Genomic DNA, 19,104 nt, shown 5'->3' on the forward strand with positions numbered 1-19,104 from the left:
GGGGTGTAACTATAGAGGGTGCAGGGGATGCGGTTGCACCCGGGCCCAGGAGCCTTGGGGGGTCCATAAGGCCTCTCTTCTCCATATAGGGAGCCCAGTACTATGAATAAAGCATTATAGTTGGGGGCCCTGTTACAGGTTTTGCATTGGAAACCAGAAGCTTTAACTTATGCCTCTGTGCAGCATGGTTTACGTATGGGTACGGGTACAGATACAGATAGAGGGGGGGGGGGGGGGCAGCTCACCTTTTGCATCAGGGCCCCTGAGCCTTTAGTTACACCCCTGATCATGGGGTAAATCTATGATTATCCCATGCAGGTAATATTTGCTTCTATTAGAATACTCAATATCCTGACATTTTACTGGACACAAGAGAGCAGCATGCTGTGTTATTTCATGCCGGATCTGCACTGGAGACTATGGAGGGAGCCTCCAGCACAAAAGGGCTCCTGCTCATGGGCGGATATTTGCTGCAGAAACCACGGTCAGCATCCACACTGCGAATCCGCAGCAAATACTGCCCATTACTTTCTACGGAGATGCGCTGCTTCCTCCACACGAGTGGAAATCAATTGAAGTATGCAACATTTTTGTGCGGATTTTGCACGGACGGCTTCCATTGTATTCAATGGAAGCCGTCTGACCTGCGGCCCGTCTGCAATGAATATTGTGGACAGGTCGCAGATTCCGCGTCGTTGGCTAGCGACGGCCTGGGGGAAAAAAATGTGAAAAAAAATCTGCGACAGCGAGCCGCCGTGTCCATCTGCAGTACAGATTCTCCGGCGACAGAGCAGGTACACGCGGATGCCACTGCTGCCAGAACCGTATTCTACTGCAGGATTCCACCTGCGGAATCTGGCTCTGCAGTGTGCAGGAGGCCTGTGTCAATAGGGCCTGGAGTATCTTCATGTGGGTTGAAAATGCAGTAGGCTTTCCATAGCGGAATTAGCATTTACAGTACAAGTACTGTGGGTGGGATTTTAGAAATTTCATCCACACGTTGTAGGGAAAATCCACAGTGTAGACTGACCTGCAGTGTGGATTTTAGAGTAGTTTAAACTAATAGCAGAGGATCACCCAATTGATTCCCTACTTGGTTAGCCCAATCTGACAGCCGCCTTTAACACTACTCTTAGCTCTGTAGAACTGCATAAGGCGGACAGATGGTCTAAGCTTTTGGCATTGTATACAAAGTGTAGTCAAAAAGACTGATCAAGTGCTAAATCTCAATACTGGTGTCCTATATTGAGATAATAGTAGCGTACTTGAATAGGAAGGCATGGATGCACTACATGATGGTATAGCACAGTGGCCCCTGTAGGCCATGCAACATGGATGTAAATTTGGTGTTGTGGCCCCTGCAATCGATAGGGAGAAAAGCCCAATTGCAAAGTTGAAGAGTAGCATGTGAGAGGAGAAATTTGCTTTCTGCGTCTCTCTATGTTCCACGAGTCCGCTGCTATGACTGAAGAAAGGAAATGTAAGTACTGGTAGTATGGTCTATGCAAAAGCGTACACAAAGTAGCCTCCTTCTCCATTGTCTTCTGATTGGGTTGTGTGGCATGCAGGTTTTTAGAACTTTTACCACAGGCTTCGTGAGCCACCATACTGCTGGTTGTAGGGCATTTGTGAGACACCGGAAGTATTCTTAGACAACCAGGTCCAGAATGGCCACACGTTGAAGGCGACAACATCATAGCAGCGGTCCCATGGGTCTTAGGACTCATGTCCACAGCCGTATGGGAAAGCAGCGTTTACCTGTGTTTGGAAATGCTACCTGTGCTAACATATGGGGCCAGGGGCGTAACTATAAAGGGTGCAGGCGATGTGGTTGCACCCGGGTCCAGGAGCCTCTCTTCTCCATATAGGGAGCACAGTACTGCGAATAAAGCATTATAGTTTGGGGCCCTGTTATAGGTTTTGCATTGGGGCACAGAAGCTTCAAGTTATGTCTCTGTGCAGCATGGTTTAGGTATGGGTACAAGTACAGATACAGATAGAGGGGGGGGGGGGGGGGGGGCGCAGCTCACCTTTAGCATCAGGGCCCCTGAGCCTTTACTTACGCCCCTGTATGGGGCTCATGCTGCATGGCACGCCGAGAAATGGAGCATGCTGCATGCACACAGGCACAGATCAATGAAAGTCCATTGACTTTCATGGACTCCATTCACGGTGTATCATTCGGCTGTGCATTGCACACATAATATAAATTATTGCACACGTAAAATGTGAAAAAACGTGAACACAAGGCCTTAGAGATTGTTAGTTCAGTATAGGACACCAGTATTGAGATGGATCAGCCTTTTTGACATCACCCTGTATGTTCCCAATACAGGACCTACAGATACAATGAATGGATGTAACAGTGTTCAGCCATATCCGATTCTTATCTAGCAGAAAATCTATATTGCTTCTATCAAACAGATAATGAGCCAAAGACTTTTCTGATAAGAGGGGAGAGTTTTTATTTGGCCCTGTCATTCCTAGTACTTAATTGAAATAAACATCTTAGTTCAGTTAATGAATATTAGTTTACTCTTTTAAGGTAGCAATACAAATAGTATTTTTAAGGTAAAACCACTGCTTTTTTGTGACATTTTGCTTTTTTTTCAAAAGGTGCAATGCAACTTTAACAGTAGAAAATCCTACTATCAAAGCCATAACCTAAGGCCTAACTGCAGAATTTTTTTTTTAAGTATACATCACCTTAGAAGCGCTGTCAGCCCATCAGCATCTTCTTCCGGGCACTATTCTTCTTCATCTCTTCCCTCCGGTGATTGAAAAATCTCAGCCTCCTGGAAGTGCTGTCTGTGATTTGCTGACACTTAGCCAATCACAGCCAGCGCTCGATGAACCAATCACAGCCAGCGCTCGATGAACCAATCACAGCAATTTATTGAGTGCTGGCTCTGATTGGCTAAGCGTCAGCCAAGCACAGCCAATGCTTCCAGGAGGCAGGGATTTTTCAATTCCCGGCCAGAAGAGATGAAGACCAGTGTCGGGGACTGGGGAGAAGATGCAGTGGCGCCCCGGACAGTGCTTCTAAGGTGATGTATACTTTAAAAAAAATTTCTGCATCAATGGCTTATTTTCAGAGTAGGGCTTATATTGTAAGCCCCCCCCCCCCCAAAAAAAAAGTCCTTGCATGTGGTACTACAAAGTAATGTGACTTTGTAGCGCTACAAAATCGCAGTATCACCGCAAGAAACCGCAGCAAAATTGCACAGATGTGATAACGCTGTGATTTCCTCGCAGCGATGCTGTGTCACCCGTGTGAGCGAGGCCTAAATATGAAACACACTATAAGCAATGCATTTTTTGTATAATTTTTTAGACCTTCATGAACCCAGCTATCTCTGGTGTTTCTGCTGAAGTGAATGGATCAGCCTCTGCTGCCAACACTTTGGGACATGCCAAGGCTGTAGTCTTCATATCGTGGGGGTCTCAGTGTTCAGAGCCCCACGATCAGAAAGTTATTCCATATCCTGCGAAGGGAATAATCCTTTAAAGGGGTTTACCAGAATTAACTTCTATCACCTATCTACAGGATAGGGGATGACTTTATAATTAGTAGGGGTCTCACTGCTGAGAACCCCACCCGGCCCAAGTTTGGGGGACACATGTCCCCCTCTACTCATCACTGCGGGGATGCTTCTGTCACTACCAGTGACATCACGATGAATCAAGCAAAGCCTGTGCATGTGTGGCTACCACTCTATTAACTTCAGTGGGGCTGATGGTAATTGCCAAGCGCTTGTGCTTGGCTATCTCTGGCAGTCTCACTGAAATTGGAGCAGCACCGTGCATGAGCAACCTTCACTCCATTCAATCTCTTCTTCACTGAGGGGGGGGGTACATCAAGCCTGCAGTGAGGAGGACCTGGGAAACAGGACTATTGTTCTCAGCATTGGAGGGTGTCTCAGTGACCCATCAGAGACCCCACCAAGCAAATTTTTAATAGTGACCATAGCACAGCAATCTGGGTTGGTATTGTAATGCTGTACTAACGAGGGTTGCTGCGCTGTGGTCAGCACAATATGCTTCCTGCATTTTCCATAGTTTTAGCTGTGTCAGTAATCAGTTGATCGGCAAGAATTCAAGAGGTGGACCCTTGTTGATCATCTATTAATAAACTGTCCTGAGGACGAGTCATCAATAGAAAAAAATTAAAGTCCTGTACGACCCCTTTAAAACTATCATGTCAGTTATATAACAAGTATAAAGATACAATTAGATTTTAATCCACTGTCGCACACTATATTGTAACACGTAGTCGCCAAGAATTACTGTTCCGTCTGAATGCACATTGCAATTTGGTGTATATTTTAACTAATATACAAGACCTACCTACGTAACTCTAGGTTTATTGAAATGTATATATATATATATATATATATATATATATATATATATATATATGTAAATTCCATTAAAGCTATATAGAAGCCATTTCTGACAATACACAGTCACCCTGTCATGTTGTGCTCCTAGGACCTATAGTTCATTGGGTTTCCAGGAGCACACTGCTGCAGGTGTGGGATGACTGGGAGTGCAGGGTGTGGAGTTCTCCAGCCAGCCAATCACCACCAGTCTGCTGCGTATAAATATTAGCTCCTCTGACTAGATGGCGCTAGTCATTTGTTCATTTTGCTATTTTCCTCATTCCCTCTCAGAATCCTGGTGTTTGGAGTCATGCATGTTCTGCTGTGGTGTTGCTTGCTTGCATGAGAGACAGGCCCCTAGGTTCCAGCATGGGACCGTCCCTATTGGGGCGATCGCCTCGCTTGTAGGCAGGACCCCTGGAGTTAAGTTGTTATAGAGACACAAGACAACAAGGACCCTTGTCGTGGGCTCATGAGCTTATGTATCTTGGCCAAAATACGAACCAATACCTTCTATGCACTTTAGCTATTCCTCCTGCTTATGCATGTTGGTATTCTACCGTGTTGCCCCAAAAATAAGACACTGTCTTATATTAATTTTTGCCCCCAAAGAGGCACAGTGTCTTATTTTTTTTTGGGGGGGGGGGGGGAATTATACTCACCTGGTCCGCGGTATCTCGATGTCTCACGATGGTCACCGGTGGTGTTGCGGCAAGCTGCAGTGTCCTCCACGCTGACATATCAGTTTCTTTCTGGTAAACGGGGCTTTGAATACCCCGCCCCCAGCAAAGCGAGTGCTGTGATTGGATTGAGCGCCAGCCAATCACAGCCGGCGCTCAATAACCTAATCACAGCCATTCAGTGATGTCATTCACTGAATTGCTGTGAATGATCGAGTGCCAGCAGTGATGGCCTGGCGCTCAATCTAATCACAGAGCTCGCTTTGCTGGAGGCGGGGTATTCAAACCCGTCGCCAGAAAGAAACTGATATGTCAGCGTGGAGGACACTGCAGCTTGCCGGAGACCATCGTGGGGCACCGGGAAGCTGCGGACCAGGTCAGTATTGATGTTTTTTTTTCATGTAGGTTAGCTTGGGCTTATCTTCGGGGGAGGGCTTATATTTCAAGCCTCCCCCGAAAACTGAGATAGGGCTTATTATTGGGGGTAGGTCTTATTATCAGGGAAAACCAGTAGGTGAGTGTTTTTGTTTTTGTCAGTCATTAGATGTCTGCTCACAAGTCCGGTTCGCAGTTCATTTTGTTATGGTGTTCAGTGTATATGCACGTTCCCCTTATCCCAATCCATTCCCTCTAATACTTGTTTGGGTTGCGTCCGTGTAGGTTGTTGTTTCCACAGCCTGCACGGACGTAACACACTAATTACAATGAACGAGCTTATGGCATATAAATGTAAATAAGACATATATCAGCAGTTACATGTCTTTAAATCCTGGGTGAGCAATTTACTGTAGATTTCTGGAGCTGGTTGAACCACTCAAGAAGCCAGTTTGATATCTTAAGCAGCCAGATCGTCCATAGACATGAAATCCTAGTATTTGATGAGCCCTGCATTATACAGCAAATATAAATAAAAGCTTGAACCAAAACTTCTGTTCATTTTTGGGTAGAATTGACATGAATTCTAAAGTAAGGTGGCTGGAGACCCCAAATCATGAAGAGACTTCCACTTTTTGAAAACCATGTGATCAATATCATGTTTATAACAACGGGGGATCCCTTATATCCATTACATTTGAGAGTTACCTGTTGTAGCCTTTAACATTGGATTTCCAATTATTCTGTTTTGCCTTGTTTAAAGGCCATGAAGACGAGGATGCGATATGAAAATGGGTTGCCATAAGAAAAAGACCCCTTTACTGTTATGTCAGGCCTAAAATATATGAGCATTTACAGCTCCTGATTGAACGGCAGCACACAGAGGCTCCTATAGCAATCTGCTTCTTTAGAAAAGGGGTTTCCTAAGAAACTTATATCGAAACCCTTGCTTTTCAGTAGAACCACAAGGGTTTCAGATCTATTGGCCATATTACAGCGGTCTGAATGCTGCCCAAACTGAACTTAATTATGTCACAGTATGGGAACTCATACTAGAAGTAGGATCTGTTCAAATCTGATAAGAGCCTTTACCAACGGAAGGCTGTGATGTAGCCCATCAGATAGGCATGCAGTGGGATATGTCGCTCATAGGCCCCCATTGTAAAAAAAAAAGTATAATTTTTTTAACACTGTGGGGGCATACACTAAACATAGGGGTAAAATAAAATATGATCAGGTGCTTAGCTACTAATAACACCTGACAAATCTCACAAATTGACTACTGGATTATTGTGCCTATTCACTAAAATGGAAACAAATTACACAAAAAGCCATCTTTTCTGAAATCCAGTTTTTTAATCCATTAAAACTCACCCATACCCGCTGATTTTAGGTAAGTGGAAATGCCCCCACCCCAGCGTACCTACCTTTTATATTGTTCTGTAGTGCTTCCTTGTACTTTGTATTATCATGTAGAAGAACTGCATGTTTAAAACTACTTGCCTCTATAATTGAGGTTTGTGGATGAACACACCATGTCCCTTAGAATTCCTGCTGCCCAGCCACAGAATAAAATAGCAATGTCTTAACTTCAGAGCAGTTCTGAGAAAACATGCATATTTGATAAAAACTGACAGAGCTTAAAGGGACGCTGCATGGGTAATGTATTATTACATGGTTACACCTACACTACACCTGAAGTCTGGGGCAGTGGGGCACTTTGAAGACTTGGTCAAATCTTGCAGCAGTGGTGGCGCTCTTGACCACAGCTATTTCCACTGATGGTGCCAGAGGTGCTTTTCTACTACCGTGTTTCCCCGAAAATAAGACAGTGTCTTATATTAATTTTTGTTCAAAAAGGTTTAACTTTTTTACATGTATAGCTGCCTGGACACTATTTAAATTGACTTTTTAAATTAACTGTTAGCAGGGCTTAATTTTGGAGTAGGGCTTATATTTCAAGCATCCTCAAAAAGCCTGAAAAATCATTTTGCATCCTCAAAAATTCTAGAAAATCATGCTATGCCTTATTTTCAGGGAAACAGGGTAATAGAGTATATAAACTTAAGTTATGTTTGTGAGAAAGCTATTTTAGGTATGCAGAGAGAATACCAGGTTTTGGGAATGTCACTCCAAAACACTACAATTCCAAAGATAGGCCTTCTTTAACCATAATAGTCCAGACCTACAGCTTGTCTATATAATCAGCATAAGGCTATTTACTCAGCTAATGGTGTGGATTTTAGTGTGATTTGGATTTGCATTCATTTACTTTACTCAACTGCGTAATTGGAGGAACAATGGGAATTTACATGCGGATCTGCACTAAAACCCGCAATGCAACCAACCCTGAGGGATCACTTAGGGATTTGGCTTTTATAGTAACTTTATGTTAAGTTGTGCTGCGGAAACAGTTGCTTATACACTGCTTCTCTGCAACATTAAAATTTGCTCAAGAGCACAACTTCGCAGAATTCACTAAAACTCATTCGATTAACCAGAATTTCAGTACGCCGAAAATTTTGCAGCGGACATTCCGCAGCATATCTGTCCCGTGTGAACATAGTCTAAAGGGTCAAAAACATTTTCCCAATGTAAAGTCCTTTTTAGATGAGCTGAGTTCTCCACTCGATGTAATGAGTTTAGTTTTTTTTTTACATGGGCCAAGAATCGTCTTATAGGGATGACCATTGTCTGCTATGATCATTTGTCCCCACAGGCTGACTATATATCTCCCTGTTCACATGGGAAGATGCCCCGCCGATCAACCAGCATTTTTATATTTACTGAAACGGCACGATTTGTTGACAAACAAGCATTTTTTTGTTCGCTGGCCGATCGTTGGCCCAATTCTTGAGTGAATGAGCAGTCGGATGACTGTTTGAACCTGCTGATTGGCCGGTGTAAAAGGACCTTTATTGCTTGAGTACCAGATACGTTACGGTAGTGTTCTGTCAGGGCAAGAGAGCTGCATGTTTTCAGCAGTTGGATAGCCACAAATGGAGAAGATTAGATTAGGTTATAAACGTGGGAGACAAGCTGTTAATATTGGTGATGATCCAAGTCCTGGCTCCCCAACAATCAGCTGATTAACCCTTTGCAATCCAATTTTGGATTCAGGGTTTCCTAGGGGGCTTTCTCTTTCTGCCATTATACAATGGCACCGTCCACTGGCTAGAGCAAGTACTGCGGTATGGGACATGCTGGAGAGGCCCCCGACAACAGAGCGGCCAGTAATATACAGTAAGAATACCCTGCCGGACATCTTCCGACATCGAAGCTGTACAGCCTTCAATCAGAATGTCTTCAGACATCAGACAGTGGATTGGAAAGGGTTAAATGTTGCATCATCTTCATTATTTACGATATTGCAACTTTTATCGGGATTTTTTTAGGGGGCTTGGAATATAAGCCCTGCCCTGAAAATAAGCCCTGGCTGCATAAAAAAAAATCTTATGCATTATCTAACAGGTGCTGTCTGCTCCACCGCGCTTCTCCTTCTGAATTTCCGTCACTTGTTTCTAGTCTTCAGACAGCGCTTCCTGGTCAGGAGGTTCAAAAACCGCACCTTCAGGAAGTGCTTGCTCTGATTGCATTGATTGGCTGCATTGATTGGCTGAGCTGCGGCATTTGAGAACCGATCACAGGCATCGCATTGAATTGCTGTGATTGGTGCATCGAGCGCTGCAGTGATTGGCTGAGCCATGCTTCCTCGAGGCAAGATTTTTTGAACCTCCTGATCAGGAAGCACTGGCTGAAGACTACAAACAAGTGCTGGAGCTTCAGTAGGAGAAGTGCGGTGGAGCGGGCAGCTCCTGTTAGGTAATGTATAAGCTTCTTTTTTTTAATGCAGCTAGGGGTTATTTTAAGGACAAACAGTAGGACTTTCTACTGTAAAAGTTGCATTGCACAGCACGAAAACTGCGTTTTCGTGTGATGCGACTCAAAGGAAGGCTTCATAGGGAAACGGGCTACAAAACATCGCAAATCGCGGCTTTATAGAGCATGCCGCATCCCCCCCCCTCCCCCCCCCCCACACACACACACACAATGTAGCAGCCTAAAAAGCATCACTAATATAAAGCAACCCATTGGAAAGCATGGGCTTCACATACATGCGATTTGTGTGATTTTGTCACCTGTGTGAAAGTGGCCTCACATGAGATTCAACAGAAATAAAAATCCTTTGCATGACAATGGAGCCGTGCGCATTAGGCCTTAAATTCTAGGTCCACTTTTAATCAATAGATACAAAATTTAAGAATAAACTTGTAACATTCTTTCATTAGTTCTCAACTTTGTCTCCTGTTAAAATAAGAAATCAGTTGGTTGTTGCACATCATTCTTGCTGTGTCGTTTGGATCGCCCCCTCGCAGCTGTTAGGGGCGGTCCAGACTACAAAACCACACTGATATGGAGTAACCATCTGACCTTTTATTATTTAACCTCTTAAAGGAAACCTGTCACATTGAACATCAGGTGATAGAGAAGAAGGAGCTGAGCAGATACAGATGTAGTTCTGTAGGAAAATCATCTGCCACAACCTCTGACAGGGCAGTCAGCACCGTGTGCCATTCATCGCTCTTCATGTCTTTACTTAGCAGACATCTAAGGCATGCTCCATTTGGTCTCCATAGGCTTCTCTTAATTTAATTTTAGAGGGGTCTCGGGGATCCAAAAACCCACCTTACAGTGTTTGATTGTTCTTCATGCCTGCTAAGTCAAATCTTTAACAAGGGACATGGAATGGGTGACATGTTGTAAGTCATAGCAAATGATAGATGTCAAACTAGCTATGCATCATCAGACTAACAGGTGATCATTCATTCATAGATTAGAAAGCATGGCTGGCCTGAGCTACGTGTGAGCCGATTGGCCACCAGCTTGTAGGGGGCACCAGGCAGATGTAGGCTGGGGCGATCACCCCCTTTAGGTCTGTCTAGCCATCTTTTTGCATACGGCAGCGTGTTGTCTACATGAATGATCCTTCTCCTGGCTCTGTCCCTTTCTTTTTGAGGTTCTGAGGTGCAACTGTCAGCCTATCGGCACCCTCACAACACAATCCCTTAGTTCCGCTACTGTATTTTGGTTATAAGCTTAGTTCTGGTATAGTATCTATGTACTGAGGTTGGTTTGTGCTCTTTGTATGTTATGAGTTCAGGTTGGGTGCTGTACTTATGAACTTTGCTCTAGGGTTGTATTTATGTTACGGGCTTGGTTCTGGTATTGTGTCTATGTAGTGTGGTTGGTTCATGCTGTATTTATGTTACGGGCTTGGTTCTGGTATTGTGTATGTAGTGTGGTCGGTTCATGCTGTATTTATGTTAGGAGTTTGGTTCTGGTGTTGTATATGTTATGAGCTTGGTTCTGCTGCTGTTATGAGCTTGGTTCTAATACAGTATGCATTGATATGTTTTGTTGTATGTATGTTGCTATCTTGCTGTCTTCTGCACAAGCAGATTAAAGGCATACTGCAGCTAAACCTTCACTATTGGTAGGACAGGTGACACCCCAATGACATCTAAAATCTCTAGTCCAAAATGTCATGCAAGTACTGATAACTAGTCAGAAATGCTCCACAAGAATCTCAATTTACGTACGGGCTCTTTAAATAGATCAGATGGAAACATACGAATATGTGATTTGGGACCACTGGATGCTGCCAGGATGAAAGTGACTGCTGCACCTGGTAAATGGGGGCATCTCTTTGTATCTAATCACCGATGCAGATGTATCAGAGATTACCACCTTCTAACACATGATGATACCTTTCTGTGCCATAGCTTATTACTTTCAATTACTTTACAATAGCTTTTGTTCTGTTAAAATAACAATAACTTTTCAATGGCTTATATGGAATCTGTCACGTCCCCACAGGGTGGGGTATATTTTTTATACTTACCCGCGATCCAGCACTGTTGCCCTTTAAAGATCACATGGCGCTTTAAAATTTGACTCTTTTCTGACTTCCATGTGCAGGGCCTATCATACAAGTCTATGAGAGAAGCGCTCACACAGATCTCTGAAAAGAGTCCGATTTTCCAGCGCTGCGCAATCTTCGGAGGGTGACAGCACTGCATCATGGGAGCAGTTGAGTATAAAAAATTCATCCCTCGGCTCTCTAATAGCACCACAAGGACTCTTTCACACGAGTGTTGTTTTGACTCTGAGTAGGTGCATCAAAAAAGTGCATCTTAAAGAACCAATGGTTTCCTATGGATTCTATCAGATGAATGATTTTTTTGATGCGCCGAAAAAAAATCGCGTGTCAAAAGATAGCGCAAGAGGCGCACTTTTTTGACGCAGAGACTTCTCTCTGTCCACTTTGATGCTCAGATAGCCACGCCGTTTTAGCGCGACTATCTGAGCGTTAAAACTATGCCCTAACTTAGTCTATGGTGCTGACGGGATTTGACAGGTTCCCTTTAAGATGAGATAACGCCTTGCAGAAAGTTATCAAAATCAAGTTAAACTTTGCTGCATGTGTGCACTATTGGGTACCGACAGCCATGACACCTATCATCCAGGCATCAAGCTTATAGATCTACGCCAATGCTATATGGCATGTCATTTTATCTGATTTTCTTGAAGTGGATATCCCCTTTAAGACATAAAAAGTGCAGTAATGTTCAGCCTTCAGCACAGATCTTCCAGAATGCACACAGAAAGCAGAAAGTTTCCTCTCTATCCCCAATCCATAGGGGTGGGCAGACATAATTAAAGCCCCCTATTCACTGCAATTACTGAGTATTGTCTTCTGCAGACCTATTAGGGCAGAATCGTGGGCAGCTCACCTCCCAGACATGGCACTTCTTACCTTGTCCTCGCTGAGGTTCTGCAGCAGCTCCTTCCCTGCAGACGTCTTAATCTCCACTCCGTGGTTCTCCACTTCTTTGTTGCCGGCTGTCTTCTCCGGAGTCTGCTCGTTTGCCCCTTGGCGAGTAGAGCTGATCTTTCTGCCCCCTCTCTGCCCTACACTCAGGGAGTCAAAGTCTATAGTCTTGCTCTCGTAGGCGCCCTCCACATTGCAGAACATGCCCCCATACTTCACCCGGGCGACCTGGTCTGCCGTGCCCGGGCGGGCGAGGTACACTGGCAGATCATCTTCCTTGTCCCATCCCCTGTTGCCCGATGCCATGGCTGAGACAGAGCGGAGCTGAAGCCGAGTCCTGGGAGCAGGGACAGGAGAAGAGCTGCGGGGCTCTACCAGAGGTGGCGCTGAAGAGTCAGCTGTGCGCGCAGTGACACGAATACATAGAGTCCGCGGAGCGCGAGGTGGAGGTTGCCCGTGACTAGTTACATTGACTCCCGCACACTGCAGATGACTCCTACGGCAATCTGGGGGAGGATGGGAGTCTGAGAAGACACGGAGCTGTAACCTCTTCACTGCTGGAGGGTGACCTGAGCTCCACAGCGAGGACAATTAAGTTTAAGGGTTACTCAATGTAAAGATTCAATGGCCACTGAGTCCTATAAGGGCACATTATACACTGAGCCCACTGAGGGGTTTCCAACAGACGACTGCTCAGGGGTCTTCTGCAGTGACAAGAGGGCAGCAGGTCGGCTGTCATGTGGAGGCTGGTGATGGTCTATGGGAAGCTTATATGTCATTTATTACATTCACTCAGAAGTTGTAAAAGAGGATAAATAACCCGGAGCGAGCGCAGAAATACTAAAGAAACATTATGGGGCTAAAGTTTAATTATGTGCTGTCAGTAAAGATGGACCCTTAAAGGCTACAGCACTCTTTTTTTTTTTTTTGCAAAGTTGCCACAGTTTTAAAAGCAGTTCTTGGAAATATTTCTAGAAAATTGGGATTGTGATGATTCCTATAAAAAAAAACAAGGATGGTTAGTTCTGTTCCTCTGTTATTCCTCCGGGAAATGTCTGAATACATTAAGACCGCTCTCACAGTAAAAGGCGTGTGTGAGAATGGATTTAGAATTAGGGGTTATCAGCTGGGAAGTCTCTGCAAGTCTTACATTGTCCAGTGACCGTAAAAGAATATAAGGTCACACCCCATTGGCAAGGAAAATGGTAACACCCAGTTGTCAATTTATTTAGAAATGTCTAGGAGGAATAACAGAGGAACCCCACAGCACACAGCTATGAGAGAAGATGTTGCAGAACTGTTAACACAACTAGTTACTAAAACAGGCATGCCAGGAGGATTAACAGGTCCTCTTTAAGGCCAGATTCACAGGAGCGTATGCGTATTTGCAGGAGCATGAGCGCAACATTTTGGCTTCTTTTGTACATACATGGTTGTATTTTACTGTACTTTTTGCATGTGCAATACAGCGCACAATAAAATACTCACTGATGCTCCCAGACGTAATTAGGCTAATAAGCCTCACATGTGTTTTTTTCCTGTACAGTCTTTGACACATCTAGCAAATTTTGCGCACATCTGTGCATCCCCATTGACTTCTACGGGGACTTTGGGTGTGCAAATGTGCAGGAAAGTAGAGCATGCTGCATTTTATTTGTGTGACTGCAATGTGCAAGAAAAATCCGCACATGTGAGCAAACTAAGTGAAATCAATGGGTTTTAGTCGCTGCGTTTTTCGCGCACATATATGTCTGTGTGAAGGGGGCCTAACAGAGGAACCGCACGACACGCACCTATAAGAGAAGATGCTCCAGGACTGTTATGTGGTGGGAAATACAACTACTTAAAGGGGTTGTCCCGAGGCAGCAAGTGGGTCTATACACTTCTGCATGGCCATAATAATGCACTTTGTAATGTACATTGTGCATTAATTATGAGCCATGCAGAAGTTATAAAAAGTTTTATACTTACCTGCTCCGTTGCTGGCGTCCTCGTCTCCATGGTGCCGACTAATTTTCGGCCTCCGATGGCCAAATTAGCCGCGCTTGCGCAGTCCGGGTCTTCTGCAGTCTTCTATGGGGCTCCGTGTAGCTCCGTGTAGCTCCGCCCCGTCACGTGCCGATTCCAGCCAATCAGGAGGCTGGAATCGGCAATGGACCGCACAGAAGAGCTGCGGTCCACGGAGGAAGAGGCCATCTTCAGCGGTGAGTAGAGAAGTCACCGGAGCGCGGGGATTAAGGTAAGCGCTCCGGTGAGCTTTCTTTACCTCCCTGCATCGGGGTTGTCTCGCGCCGAACGGGGGGGGGGTTGAAAAAAAAAAAAAACCCGTTTCGGCGCGGGACAACCCCTTTAAGGACAATTGGCAGGTCCTCTTTGGGACTTATTCAGACGACCGTATATCGCGGCCGATATACAGCGTCTCTATCTGCAGGGGGAGGAGGCTGGAAGAGCCAGGAGCAGTGCACTGAGCTCCCGCCCCCTCTCTGCCTCCTCTCCACCCCCTCTCCGCCCCTCTTCACTATTTGCAATGAGAGTAGGCGGGGCAGGGGTGGGGCTAAATTTAGAGAATTAGCTCTGCCCCCATCCCGCCTCCCCTCATTGCAAATAGTGCAGAGAGGCGGAGAGGGGGCGGGAGCTCAGAGCACTGCTCCTGGCTCTTCCAGCCTCCTCCCCCTGCAAAGAGGGACGCCGTATATCGACCAGCGTAGTATATGGCCATTAATTTTCCTAGACAATATATTCAAAAATCATGGACAGCTAATATTTTTTATGGACATAATAGAAAAACCATATTGAATGATAAAGATTATAAGTTAAGGCCCATTTACACGCAACGATTATCGCTCAAAACTCGTTCAACCGAGCGAAAGTGAACGATAATACTGTGTTTCCGTGAAAATAAGACCTACCCCACATTGAATGGCAGTGATTGGTTCATCAAACGCTGCAGTAATTGCTGAGCCATGGCGCTCGACAACCAATCAGAACCAGTGCTTCATATAGGCAGGATTTTTAAACCCCCTGACCAGGAAGCAATTGCAGAGCGGACAGCGACTATTAGGTAATGTATTGTCTTATTATTATTTTTTATGCAGCTAGGGCTTATCTTCTGGGTAGGGCTTATATTTCAACCCTCCCTGAAAATCCCAGCAAAAGAGCGCTATAATGTCGTGCGACTTTGTAGCGCCTCAAAATCGCAATAACGCTGCGAGAAAACACAGGGATATTGTACAGAACACAGCTGCGATATTGCTGCAATTTTCTTGTGGCGATAAAGGTGTCAATCGTGTGAAAAAGGCCATACTGAGAGGCACTTAATCTGCTGAATATGTATATTTTTTTATTTTACACAATTTTAATGTTATTGACACAATTTTAAAGGTTTTTTCCTCTGGCTGTTACTATTGATAACTTATGATCAGTAGTTGATCCGCCGGGATCCACCACTTAGGATCTCTGCCAATCAGCTGATTCACTTTCTTGCTTTTGTGCAGCGAGGCTGGACATCATCGTCAACGATCAGGGTTAGAAATGTAATAGAAGACTTCACTGCCATTGAGCTATGCCTCCTGTTAGGTTGAAAGTGTAATAGGATGCATTGCTCTCATTGATTTCAATGGCAGTGAAGCCATCTATTACACTTCTGCCCCTGACCAGTGATCATGGCAGCAGGCCAGAGGATCAAATGCTTTGCATCAGGTAGTCAGAGAAGCTTGTGTGGCCATCCTCGTATGCCCAATCCTGGAGGGTCACTTTAAGATGAATCTAACAACCAGCCCCAGGGGCGTAACTATAGAGGATGCAGGGGATGCGGTTGCACCCGGGCCCAGGAGCCTTAGGGGGCCCATAAGGCCTCTCTTCTCCATATAGGGAGCCCAGTACTATGAATAAAACATTATAGTAGGGGGCCCTGTTGCAGGTTTTGCATTGGGGCCCAGGAGCTTCAGATAACGCCTCTGACCAGCCCCATTGATGATGTGGCGGGCAGAGGGAGATAGGCCATACCACGTGACCCGGAACTAGGTTAGAAGTGGAGGTACCATCACCATGGGTCCTTATAACTATTAAGGCTTCCAGGAGGACCCCGTTAATTATTCCAAGTATCTAAGGTTTTTATCTATAAATGTCATGTATCTTTTTTCATTTTTTCTACTTTGTAGCTACAACAACTGGTAAGAGATGTTTAGGTCTAGCCGGCATTTCGCCATGTTACACCATAAGTAACAGTATAAATCAGTGCTGAATCTAGACTATGTGGAGCCATGAGCACAACTGCAGTGTGAAAGCCTTGATCCCTCTTTTTTTATTTACAGTGCCCACTTGGCACCTGCCTATGCCACTGTGCCCAAACTATAAGAGCCCACTTGGCCTGTGATCTAACGTCAAGAGAATGAATGGAATGGCTAATCAGGAAAATAAAAGTATAGGAATCCTTTACACATCTGATTGATGACATATATATATATATATATATATATATATATATATATATATATATATATATATAAAACTATACATTTTCCTTTTATTCTTGGCAGTAAAGGAAAACAATATATTTGGCCAGAAAACGCTAAGTGTTACTGTCGGTCTGACAGGCAAGGCCTGGATAATGGATGTAAATCAGCACACTCCCAGAACATTAAGCATACAGGTTTATGTATGGTATGCCCTTGTGACTTACACAGAAGCCCAAGTTCACTTTAAGACTTTAAGGACACAGCAGATCCATGTGCAGAAAGCCTAAACTGAGGTACATGAAGTGTCTGCAACTCCTCACTACAGAGCCATAGACACTCTATCACTCTATGTGCCTTCATATGGTGCCGTATTATGAAGATATTCCCCCACTAGAAGCAAGGGGAGAATACTTTGGATTCATTCAGAAGAGAATTGACTTCCATATGTGCTGTAATAACTTGGAGATTGCATGGAGCCATAATATGATAGTATGCATCAGATGTAATATTTGTCCTGATACTTTACAGTATAAGGCTTTGTTCACTTTTTCATTCTTCTTCAGCATATACCAAGGAAAATATCCTGATATACGCTCTAAACATACAGCCCAGACGGGTCCATACTATACAGTTGTGTGTATATATATATATATATATATATATCATCCAGTGGCATAGCTATAAGGGTTGCAGGGGTCGCAGTTGTCACCAGGCCCCTATGCTAGTGAGCCCACAGGCCCCCCTCACCACATTATGATGTCTTCTGTCTGCTCTGTACTATAGCACCTCTGGCCCCCCAGTGGTTCTATCAGCTCAAACTTCCTAACCTAACCGCTCAGTCACATAACCCAGCAGCATCAGAGCTCTTCCTGTGTGTCTCCAGTGCAGTCTGAACATTTAGTGGTATTACTGTATGGGGTGACTTTTGGGGGCACTACTACTTTAAATGTTTCTCTTCTTATAAGAGTCAATTTTGGGAAACCTGCTACTTAGGGGCCACATTTGGAGGCACTATTACTATAAGGGGCCAGATTACATACATAATAACATAGTCTGAAAAGGGCTGAAAAAAGATATGTGTCCATCTAGTTCAGCCTATTACCTCCCGATATTGATCCAGAGGAAAGAAAAAAACATGAGGTAGGAGCCAATTTTTCTTTATTTAGAGGAAAGAAATTCTCCCTGACTCCAATCTGGCAATCAGAATAATGCCTGGATCAACAACCCCTCTAAAGTAATCAGTGACTACTATAAGATGTAATATTGTTACACTCAAGAAAGGTGTCCAGGCTCCTCACCATCACTACGTCCTCAGGCAGAGAGTTCCATAGTCTCACTGCTTTTACAGTAAAGAACCCCATTCTATGTTGGTGTAGAAACCTTCTTTCCTCTAGACCAGTGTTTCCCAAACTCCAGTCCTCATGGACCCCCACAGGTCATGTTTTTTTTAAGGATATCCTATAGTAAGAACACCTGTGGCAATGTCTGAGGCGCTGACAATAAATACATTGCCTTTGCAATACTGGGAAAATCTAGAAAACATGACCTGTTGGGGGACTGGAGTTTGGAAAACACTGCTCTAGATGTAGAGGGTGCCCCCTTGTTACAGCCACGGTCCTGGGTATAACTAGATGATGGGAGAGATCTCTGTATTGTCCCCTGATATATTTATATATAGTTATTAGGTTGCCCCTCGGCCATCTTTATACTAAACTAAATAATCCTAATTTTGATAACCTCTCTAGGTATTGTAGTCCACCCATTCAATTTATTACTTTAGTTGCCCGCCTTTGTACCCACTTAAGCTCTGATATGTCCTTCTTGAGTACCGGTGCCCAAAACTGTCCACAATATTCCATGTGTGGTCTGACCAGTGACTTGTGGAGAGGAAGAACAATGTTCTTTTCATGTACCCCTAGACCTCTTTTGATGCACCCCATGATCCTATTTGCCTTGGCAGCAGCTATCTGACACATTTCGAGACACTATTACTATAAGGGGCCAAACTTGGAAGCACTGTTAGAGAGGGGCCACATTTGGTGGTACTGTTACTAAGGAACCACATTTGAAGGCACTATTTGGGACCACATAAGTGGACACATTTTGAGACATTATTACTATCTGGTGGCACTAATATTACTATTGTTAATAGTTATAACTTTTCTTATTTGAATTGATTCTCTCTATGCCTGAAAATAATAAAAGATCCTACACTCACCTCTACCAACTCCCCTCAGCTCCCATCTCCCCAGTGGCAGGCTGCATTCACCCTTGTACGGGATATCACAGGCTACTGTAGCCAATCACAGAGCTCAGTGATAAAAGCAATTGTCCTTAACAAATGAAAGGATGGGAGATTGAGCCAAAAGTTAAAGCTG

The 19,104-nt window shown here is 44.3% G+C and overlaps 1 protein-coding gene across 1 annotated transcript in view; it reads right to left on the reverse strand.

Annotated features, from left to right (window-relative positions):
* The window catches only part of DPYSL3 (dihydropyrimidinase like 3), a 140,932-nt gene extending 128,314 nt beyond the window's left edge, over positions 1-12,618 (reverse strand). Inside the window, exon 1 of the mRNA XM_066591263.1 lies at positions 12,255-12,618. Coding sequence (XP_066447360.1) covers positions 12,255-12,575 — 321 coding nt within the window. The 5' untranslated portion in view covers positions 12,576-12,618. The remainder of the gene's footprint in view (positions 1-12,254) is intronic.
* Between the last annotated feature and the right edge of the window lie 6,486 nt (positions 12,619-19,104).

This window comes from Eleutherodactylus coqui, chromosome 2, assembly GCF_035609145.1.
Source record: "Eleutherodactylus coqui strain aEleCoq1 chromosome 2, aEleCoq1.hap1, whole genome shotgun sequence".
Lineage (NCBI taxonomy): Eukaryota > Metazoa > Chordata > Amphibia > Anura > Eleutherodactylidae > Eleutherodactylus > Eleutherodactylus coqui.